Genomic DNA, 11,084 nt, shown 5'->3' on the forward strand with positions numbered 1-11,084 from the left:
ATCCCCATCCCACCAAACATGCCGTTCAGCCATCATAATGTAACGGTCAATCCCACTATTTGTTGGTAAAAGAGTAGCCCAAGAGTTGGCAGTGGGTGGTGATGACTAGCTGCCTTCTCTCTAGTCTTACACTGCTAAATTTGGGATGGATAGTGCAGATAACCCTCATGTAGCTTTGTGCAAAATTCAAAAACAAACAAGCCAAGAGGACAGTGGAAAAAAATGATATTTTTTGCTTGTAACCATTCCAAGTTTTCATCTGTAATAAAGTATATATTATTAATAAAATAATTAACACCACTTTATTTGTCATCATTTCACAATATGGTTTTAAGCCTTTAGTCTGCTCGGCACATTTTGAAAACTGAAATATTTCCTTTTAGATAATTTTCAAATGAAGAATTGTTCACATTATGACAATTTATGCATCCTTAGGATACATAAAACTTTAAAATTTATCCTCACCTTTTTTGCAACTTACAAGCATTAAAATTCTAGGACAATATTTAATGATTTCATAGAAGAATCGGTTACAGAACTGCTGATAATTTGGTTATGATAAATTTGTTTTGTTGCTCTATCCTTTTTAAAGCTAATTCAAGTAAATCTTAAAGAAGAATTCAAAACAGCAGATGAACCTTTGGCTATTTAACCCTAACTGTATAGAAACACCACTTCAAGAAGAATACTGCTCCCAAAAATAGTGATAGAACAAATAGTTGTGAAACACATTTTATTTTACATAACTGTATTTACTTTTCCACTATGATCAAACGAGCATAACTAATAATGGCCAAACATACCACTCACAGAGGGTACTGAACTGATAAAACATTATAAGTATGAATGTAACTGGATATTTATATATATTTGGTTCTAATTTATGTAGTCAGCTTGATAAATTAGTGGTTAATGTTTATTAAGTACTATGTTTCCAACATTTTTGTACTTGTACAAGTTAAAATCACCTTATACTTTGTTTCCCATTTTTATGAAAAAACTATAAGACACAATTTTTAAAGCATTAAGGTACTTGCAGTGACTTGAAAAGAAAAATGATGAGAGTTTCTGTTGAAATCTTCCTGCATGTACATATTGTTATGATAAATGTCTCCAAATCTTTGCTAATAATGCAGCTGGAAGGCATACACCAATCTCAGCTGCTGATTTCAAGAAGCCTTTTGATGAAAAGTAGTAAATAAACAACAATTCTAATTTCCAAACTATTATATTTAGAGATGCTATTTTTGTTTTCATATTGTAACAGTTCAGTAGGACTTCAGATAGTAAAGCCAGGCATTACACTTGAAGCTTTCAACATGGTAACTTTATGTTTCATATATGCCAATTTCTATTTTCATTATTCATTTCAGTATTAACTCTAGTTAACAAAATGATGTTCATTTAAAACTGCTTATTATTATCAATGTTTGGCATTTATTTAACATCTACTTCAGCCTACTCTTTCCATAGCTTAGTGTGATACTATATTTGAACTCAAGGAGTGTTCTAGTGACACATATAGTTCACTTAAAGATTTCCATACAGTTCTTTTTCTTCACAGCTTTATAAACATTGATAGATAAAGGGTATATGAAATTGTTTTTAAAAACAATTTGTCTGGAGAAATAAATAATTACAAAACTTTTGAAATGATAAGAAAAAAGTAATTTTTACAGTTTTTATTACTTAACATTTAAGAATTCCTGAAATGACTAAGAATAAAATTCTAAACATTCAATTGTTAGAAAAGATTCTCAGCATAAGCAAACCAGACAAAACTAATCAAACCTAGTAGCTGTTTAATAATACATTCCAATAACTTTTAAAGCTATTAAAAGAAAATTAATCGGTAGTTTTCATCATTCAAAAAAATTTGTTAAAAAAACTTTCTCACAGTCTACTGATGGAAACTCTAGTATTTGATATGTGAAACAGTAATTCATTAAATCATCATATAGCCTTGAGTGGACCTGCTAAAAACATGTACACAGCTACAAAATGTGAAACTAAACAAACTCAAGATGACAAATTTCGATGTAAGCATAAAGGAAAATGAAATGCTTCCCATGTGCCTAGTGTCCTCCATTCAAAAAAAAAAAAAAAAAACTTGGACAACAGAAAAATAATAAATATGAGAATCAGCATTGTATCAAATGAAATTGTAGCTCAAAGAGATGCACAACAATCAGTTGTCAACAGAAAGGGAGGAATGTTAGTCCTGTATAGACATATGAAAACTGTAGTTAATAGGTTGTGAGAAGTGCTTTATCACTTAGGTTTGCAGTGCAGTATATTAATTTTGTCAGTAAGAAACTATAGAAACGAAATTTAAAACTTCCAAGATGTAACTGTTGAAACTGATTTTGATATAAATCTTGGTCTCTTGTTATTTATAGAAGCAAAATTCTAAAAAGTGCTTTTATTTTATAGCTTAATTTTTGTAGAGATCACTGCCAAACTTATCAGTTATGTTGAGCCTTTTTTTTCCATATCATTCAGAAACAAGTTTTTGTTAGCCAGTGGTTAGGTTAACGTACTACTTTCATTACAAACAGTACTGTTGAAATACATTATGTTAATACTTTATCTTTACAAATACTCAACTGTACAGTGCTTTATAACAGTCACTAATACAATATATTTAGCAAAGCATCAGAGAAAGATTATAATTTCTCCTAGATACATAAAATAAGATTTTTGATAGAACTATCTGTAGGTGTGACAGTATAGGTTGTTTATTTGATTCCTTATCTACAGGTATTCACTATAAGAGACAATATTAAACTAAACATCTGAAAGTTCTTGTTGAGATTTTTATGAATCTATCTATTGTCAGGTTTGCTGAAATTATCACCTTGTGTGTTTGGAAAGTTAACATACGCTCAAAGCTGCTGACATCCATTACTTCTGTGGGTAATATTAATCAAGTTGTATTTGATGATACTTAAAGAAAAAGAAATGAAAGCAAAATAGAAGTGCTGGAACAAATTAGATTTTGATGTCAATGATAACTGCAACTTAAGACTCTAATAACAGTAATTATGAACACTCAGAATCAATTTCATTAAGCAAGTGATCTAATAATACATATATATTATCTTAGAATGATATTTGCATAAACAGTGGTGAAAGTAAAAGTAGTTGAAAATTCCTTGCTTTGAAATATGTGATATTTTCCAAGATTTTAAGGGGAAAATAAGGCATACTGTATGTTTAGATGTTTTTGTTAATGTAAATTTTGAAAAAGTTTATTCAGGAACACTGTAGCAGGAATTTGACAGATAGAGACTACACTATGAATCAGTTTAGTTAGCTTTAAAGTTCATTAAAACTTGAGATTTTAAAAAACTTATCAATTGAAGAAACAAATTTAAATATTTACTTAATGAAAATACTTGTACATATTACTAGTAAATACATTGTTGTAACTAAATAAAAGCTCAAAACTATAACCACTTTCTGATTCACTTCAACAGTTTTTTGGTCCAGAGTAGTTCTCAAAATCAAGATCTTCAAATGATAAATAGTTGTGTTTTAAAAAGCTTGAATGATTCAAGTGCCAGCATTTAAAAGAAGCAAGATTCAGTTCTTAAATAACTAATGAACAGTACAAGAAGATTTAAAAATTATTCTAACTAGCTAACAATGTAGACATACATCTAAGAATTACATTAATATAATTTTTTGATTCCACTTTGAGCTACAACTAATTAATCTCATACACTCCTCGGTGAAAGTTCATCATTTTGATAGACATAAATGGAAATTCTATACTTTGACATTATGTTAAACCAGTGAAGATTTAATAGTATATTTTTTGTTTCTTAAAAAAATCATCCCCCAAATTCTATGTGATTATTTTACTCACGTATATTCCAAACTAGTGACTGAATCTTTTCTCATGATCTTTTTTATTGAATTCATTCACAAACATAATTATCAAGTTACTAGATCATTCAAAAGGGCCTCACTTTCAATGCATAAAACTATTTTGAAATAAAACTGCTTTTTAGAAGACGTTTACAGCTATAAATTCAAAATCACAGCTAAACTATAAACATAAGTGAGTGTTGGTACAGAGCATATGTAACATTATAAAACGTATTTTAAGATTCACAATTAATTTAGTAATTTTTTCCCCAAAACAAAATGATTGGCTTGCAGGTTTATACTATCTGCATTTCATACTTTACTAAAAATAATTCACTAGCTGTCTGTTGTATGTCTCTAAGGAAGTTTCTTAGATATATAGTCATTAACAACTCTGTCATGTATTGTCACCAGTTATTAATATCTTATGTTCTCAGACTATGAATGAGTATCAGCTGTATTCCTCATGTGTATAAACAACATATATATACTGTAACCTCGTAGTTTAAGAGATATATAAAACAAAAAATGAGCAGAGAGAAAAAAATTAGTGTGCTGTCAAAATCTGTCAACTTCTTTTCAGGAAGTTTAAAACACACCCATACACAAATAAAACAATGACAAATCATAAAATAGTTTTAAATAACTCTATAACATCATATCTTCTGAACCACTTTCACTGCTGCTTTGTTTCTGAGATGATGGCAAGGAAGAAGACAGTTGGGGTATTGTGGATGATGTCTGAAAGCAAAATGTATTATGGTTACTTTTCAGGTTTTAGATATACATCATGTTGCACTACAATATTAAAAATTCAATTCAGACAGGAAACAACAGTTAAGTAGATATATTAATTATTTAGAAAGCTGGAAGTTTCTTTCAAAATTACCCGAGCACAGAAATAATATACAAGGGAAAACTTCCTTTTTCTGTCAAAAAACATGCCATTTAAAAAAAAGAATTTACAGTATGTTATTTGTCACATACACACACACAAAAAGACTTCCAATTTTCTCCCTCTCTTTTCCATCTTAATACAGAATAAATACATGTATTTTCATCAAAATAAAACTTATTCTGCACTAACAATGAAATGTCTTAAAAATGTTTAAATAAAGGATTATAATTCATCTCAAAAATTTGTCAGACTTCATCAACCCATTTCAAAGCATATTTGAGGACAACACCTTAGTGAAGGTCTTCATAAAAGATGCCAAATTAAAAATACATGTACCTTTTGATCTACTAAGTCCTGCATCAACAGATTGCAATTCTGTTCTCAAACAGGTAATTTAAATCTTTAATGTGACATATTTCTTCTTTTTTATCATTGTCAACATCATATTCAAAACCAATGTTTCTAGAAACCAAGTCTAGTTTAACGGTTACCAAACTAAGGCAGGTTCTTACTATTCAAAACAGAGATTAACACAAATACATTGAGAAAACAATAACAAAGAATTGTGCATGTAAATAACCAACTAATAAATATTCTTTGTTGAGTACAACCCCATTTAAAAGAAAAGTGCTACTTTGTTAGTGTTGTTCTAAAAAAAAATTCTACTATACAAAGTAGAACATATTATTATATGATTCATGGCAAGGATATATTCATGATGTCAGAAAAACACAAAGGTTCAAGTCTTAATATAAAACAATAAAACTCTCTAACCCTTGTAGGGTAATATATATTTAAATAATATATTTTACATGAATTCTCTTTAATGTTAGATAAACTACATTTCCCACTCCTAATTTGTATAAAATAAACCATAAAAGATGAGTGAAATACTACACACACATAAATCCTTTATAACATTTAAGAGTTTAAACAATTTTTTCAAAATTTGTAGGTACTTTAAAAAAGAAGAAATATATTCAATTACATAAGAAATATTATCAAACACACACACACACTTTAGAAAACAATTATTTGATAAAAAACATTTTATTGTTCTATTTCAATCTTTTAAGCAAACCCAATGCATTTCCACTGAGATTTTGAATACACCTATATAAATAATGGAGGAATAATTTAATGTGCTATAGTAGTAGTAGCAGCAGATATTATGATAAATACAGACCCATTTTTTTATGGTTAATAGTAACTACTCAAAGGAAAAATCTAATAAAACTAAACATATATGTAGCACACTGTTAACATCACGCTACTGGTATGTACAAGAAATCCACAAAACAATACATTATGGTAGTTAACAGTGTGGTACGTGTAAAGATAGATTTCTATTTTAAAGAGTCTATGCTCACCTCAAATAATGGCCTTCTAACGGGAGATGATGGGAGACTATTAGAGCAAGTATACATGAACCTTGATGGAGATACTGAGCTAGGAGAACTACAAGAATAGCCATTGACAGTTTGAGGGAAGGTTCCTCCTTCTTGTTGGGGGTGTTGTGGTGAGGCTGAAATGTGAACATACATAAAAATATATATTACAGTTTATGATAAAAAAATAAACTGGTTTAATGCAAGATACATATTAGCTGTTTTCTAACAGTAAATTACATGCTGTAACAATTACTACATATCAAAACCCTATTATTTAGAAATTTAGTATTTACCAGTAACATCGAGTTATGAAAACAAACAATATTTAATTGAAGGCAAATGGGAAAATGTTTTATTTTTGGTAGTCAGACAGCTAAAAATATATCTGGCATCAAAACTGAAATTTAATGAGTGAAAATGTCTTCCTACAAGGAGTAAAACTTTACTAGACTTTCCAAAAGGTAAACGTTAACATACTGCTGTCACTAGCTCATTACATCATATATCTAAATAAGTAACTGTAAATAATAATAATAAAAAAAAAATGTCACATTTATTAAATGAATGAATTTAGGTTTGGTTACCAATCTACAGTTTTATCTATTATGCAAACAACTTGTGGTAAAATTTTACTTGAAACACACATTAAATAGTGCATAAAGAATTTGGAACTCTTTGAAAATTTCTCTATTAGGTAACAATACTGTTTTCTTGCTTCTACTAGATTACATATTCTTCAATAGATTAAAAATATGTTTTTTTTAAAAGAATTTCAAACAATAGTATTATTAAATTGTTAGAGCTGGCTGAGTAGCTCAATTACCTATGAACATTGATTACATCAACTATTGTCACAACTTACAAAAATGGCATCTCTTTACTGGAAAAAAAAACTTATGGTAAGTTAATATTCTTTAGTCTTTGTTCACTCACAAAAATGTTGATTGCTGAATAATTTGCTCATTCAACTGTGTTTGTCAGCATTTACTAAACATAGAATAATAACAGTCTAACAATATGTAACAACATTAAGTCATTAACCTGTTTACACAAATAGGGCTTCTGTTTAATTTCAACTAGCTCTAGTTAGATAGGAAGGCACTGAGAAGGGGAAAACAAAAATTTGTCTATAATCATTTGCCACTTCAACCCTACCCAGTACAGTAACCTTTAAGATGCTTGATTTATTGATTTCTTAGCATGCACATGTTCCTACTATCTCTTCTAGCCTGCACTGAAAAATGTAAATACATTACTCATCTTAATGTGGTCTTTCTAAACTTCATCTATATCAATAACTTCTTGTTTAAAACCTTATGATGTTTTTTTCATAAAGTTGTAAATTATTTTCTTAATTTCTGTAATTAAACATTTCTTTCCATATTATTGTGACTTTAATATTTCTTATAATACTTTGATTTCCACCTTACGAATCATTGTAATACTGCAAAGAAATGATCTAGTGGCATCACAAGTTTTATTGACAAATAGTAAATGTTGTAATTTGTCTTTCTAAGATCAGCATGAACTTGATTTTACTGAATTATATATTATCTAAAACATACTGCAATAACTATCTTTACTAGTTTTTTCACATGAAGTCTAAAGACAATTATTTTTTATGAAGTATTAGTTTATTTAGTTTCAGTTGAATAACTCATGGAACTGTAATCGTATTTTCAAACTGTTACTGGTTTTGTACTATTTTAGATATATTTTACACTTTTAGGTACAACAGTTTAGGATTAAAAAGTAAATTAATTTTAAATTGTTGAACCTGAAGACATCTATCATATTAAATGTCACAGGCTTTGTAATAATAGCAATGATCACATGCCAAATATATGTTTGTTTACTTTTAGGATACAGTGGCTGTAATGTGAGTGACAGAACAGAAAATTTATGCTTCTGATGAAGGTGTAAAGCTGAAACAATGATCAAATAAAAAACTTTAAAATATTCTCTTGGGTTCATGGTTGTTTTATTTATTCATTACAAAAGTAATTCAAGAAGTTATAATCCTTTATTATGTATTTACTGTTGCAAAGTGTCAAACCTATTCATGAACTTTGTTTTGGGGCAAAAGGATATACTCATTTTCATTTAAAGCACATACTGCACTAATGTAATAGAAGTTAAATTTTGTGTGTGTTTAAGCTATACCTCAAAGCCTTTAGTTCCCTCTCTCTCTCAAAAATATTGTTATACTAATGACCCTTTCCATAAGACTAATAAGTATAATTTTATGCTACATTAAGCAGTATTAATATCTTAGATAAAATAATAATGCAGGTGAATGTTAGATAAAAGTATGTTTATTAGTCTTTTGGAAGTCATTAATTCAACAAGGAAATTGAGAGAGAAACAAAACCTTCTATAAAACTAACAAGCATACTCTTATGCTACATTCAAGTGCACAAAAATTTTATCACAAGCTTAGTTATTATAAAATAGTTAAATAACTGTTCCAGAAGGCTATATGAAGGTAGGCAGCTCCTTTTAATGGTTTTTTGACTAATTTAGTTATCTAATACCAAATAATTAAAAAAGGTTTAACAGTCAGAATTGATCAGTCTGGCAAACACATAGACACATACTGCTGAATGGATATTTCCTTTCAGTAGTTGCAAAAGGATTAGTAGGGATGGGGGCACTGCGTGGAGGTTGACCTAGTTGATGAAAAGCATCCATCTGTTGAGTTAGACTGAGAAGTCCTCCTTCTGCTACTGTGACTATTACCCAAATTACTTCTGTGGAAGAAACAATAAAACTGACCATGGTAAACACTTCTTAAGACAGAATTGTTTTTAAGTATTAAGTTTTTAACACATGTAAAAGTGCTTAATAAGAGGTTTTTTACATAGTACTCACAATAAAAGTTCTGCAAGCTTTACATTATTCACATGACGAATTCCTACCTTTAAAAATTGTATAAGAATGCTAATCATAATCGAGATCTGAAACTGATAATAATATCTCAATATTAGAAGTTCCCGTAGACTAAAACAACATGGATATTTCAGTTTGTTTGGGAGAAATTAGTTTTAACGTTATACTTTTTATCATGAAGAAAAAACTAATTATTTAATGTATTATTAAACCAACTACAATATAATAATTTTGAAGATGAAAATACACTTCCCTAAAAGTATACAGTATGACAAACACAACTGTTACTCCAATACAATGTAACAGGTATCTTATATAAATGAAAGAAACCCACGAAAAAAAAGCAGCATTAGTAAGTGGTCTACATAAATCATTATAAAATTGTTGCTTAATAATATTTTTACTGCATTAAATTACAATATTTTTTCCCTATATAAAAATATAAAACAAAGACAAGTTTCTGATTTTTTTCTAATTGTTTGTTTTAAAAAATTTTTAAAGAACTCAAATCATATATAAGCATGTTAAATGCAATAACAAAAGCATATGACATTTTTTCTTTGCTACTGCTGTTTGTAAATAACTCATGAAAAGAACATGAATCCAAATACAAGAATGATGATATTTTTCTGTTACTCTGGAGTTTCTGAGGCTTCTCATATTTTAAATAGTTAGCACAGTAATTCAGCTTATACTAATAACTCTGATAAAAAAAACAATATTTAAAAGCACACAGAATCTACACAAAAAAATCCAATAACCCATGTGTTTTCAGAGATAAATGGCATTGTTTTAATCCTAAGATGTCAGTTTTTGGTTTTGACTGATATATACATCCATGCTTGCTTACTTACCAATTTGTAATTATTTACATCCTGTATTCAATAAAGTTTGAATGATTAACTAATTTAATTTTATATACTTAAAAACTATTGAAATGTTATCTTTTTTTTTACATAGCATTGCAAATATCACACTACGCATATATTTTCTAAATACACAATAAACAAATACAAGGTTAGATAAGGAATATCATTTTGTTACTCATCTGGCACCATTTAGCCATTGGTCACTAAAACTCATTTTTACTGATATACTAGATGTTTTTTGTGAAATTTTGTACAGAAAACTGAAGTAACTTATAGCAACATGTACTACTGATGGAGAAAATCATACATGCGGGTCCCAACAAAATTAAATACATTTCTTAATATTTAACAAGCAATCTCTGACTCAACAGCAGAAAATACAGATTATTCTGGTAGGTAGTGGGGTAAACCATCAGTTTCAGAAACCGCGAAACCTAAGAGCGAGATACATAGTTGTGTATGATATGATCCAGGAATAATTTCGTCATGCTGTTTTCTTTAATATGAGTAGTCATTAAGGTGTTTCTATCTTACCAAAGTGGGACATCCACACGCTATGGTCATGCTAGTATGTCATTATTTTAGTACTCCTCTCTCTCCTCTTATCCTTGCAATATTCTTGCACTTCACTCAGAAAAACTCTTTGTACCCACTGTTCCTCAACTGATCTTTAATCAGTTATCAATTTCCTAATTTGAAAATGTATTTCCAAACATATTTACCTCCACTGACACTGTCCTTCCCCACTAAGAGCCAGTGTTTGTGACTGGGATGGGGTAAGTCTCGAAAAAGTGATTATATTGTCTGCATACAGTACTTATATACAGTAGCTGTTTAGGGGGCGTGTAAAAGCCGGTGTAAAGTTTTGCAAATTATATATTCCCGAGGGCAGCCGATTGGGGTATACAACACTGGAGCAAGTGAACACAATGTTAGATGGCAAAGATGGAGATCAGAGTTTACTTGTTAAAAAAAAGAAGAAAATAAAAGCTTCATTTTTTAAGTAATATACATATTTAGTAAGCACAATATTAGGTGTTGATATTGGTTATTTAAACATTATAAGTAAAAACACATACATACTTGATTAGCAACAAAACATTTCAGCAAAATAATGGTTGGAGACGGCCTGAATGGGTAATGAAGAAAAACTTTGATATAAGT

General features: G+C 29.1%; 1 protein-coding gene across 1 annotated transcript in view; it reads right to left on the reverse strand.

The window, feature by feature from the left end:
• Window positions 1-2,496: 2,496 nt before the first annotated feature.
• LOC106459297 (uncharacterized protein C6orf106 homolog) overlaps window positions 2,497-11,084 on the reverse strand; it is a 27,983-nt gene continuing 19,395 nt past the window's right edge. Inside the window, exons 4-6 of the mRNA XM_013918908.2 lie at window positions 8,760-8,912; window positions 6,142-6,296; window positions 2,497-4,614 (exon numbers count right to left, since the gene is read on the reverse strand). Of these exons, the coding sequence (XP_013774362.1) occupies window positions 4,522-4,614; window positions 6,142-6,296; window positions 8,760-8,912 (401 nt within the window). The 3' untranslated portion in view covers window positions 2,497-4,521. The remainder of the gene's footprint in view (window positions 4,615-6,141; window positions 6,297-8,759; window positions 8,913-11,084) is intronic.

Source organism: Limulus polyphemus, unplaced genomic scaffold, assembly GCF_000517525.1.
Source record: "Limulus polyphemus unplaced genomic scaffold, Limulus_polyphemus-2.1.2 Scaffold588, whole genome shotgun sequence".
Classification (NCBI taxonomy): Eukaryota; Metazoa; Arthropoda; class Merostomata; order Xiphosura; family Limulidae; genus Limulus; species Limulus polyphemus.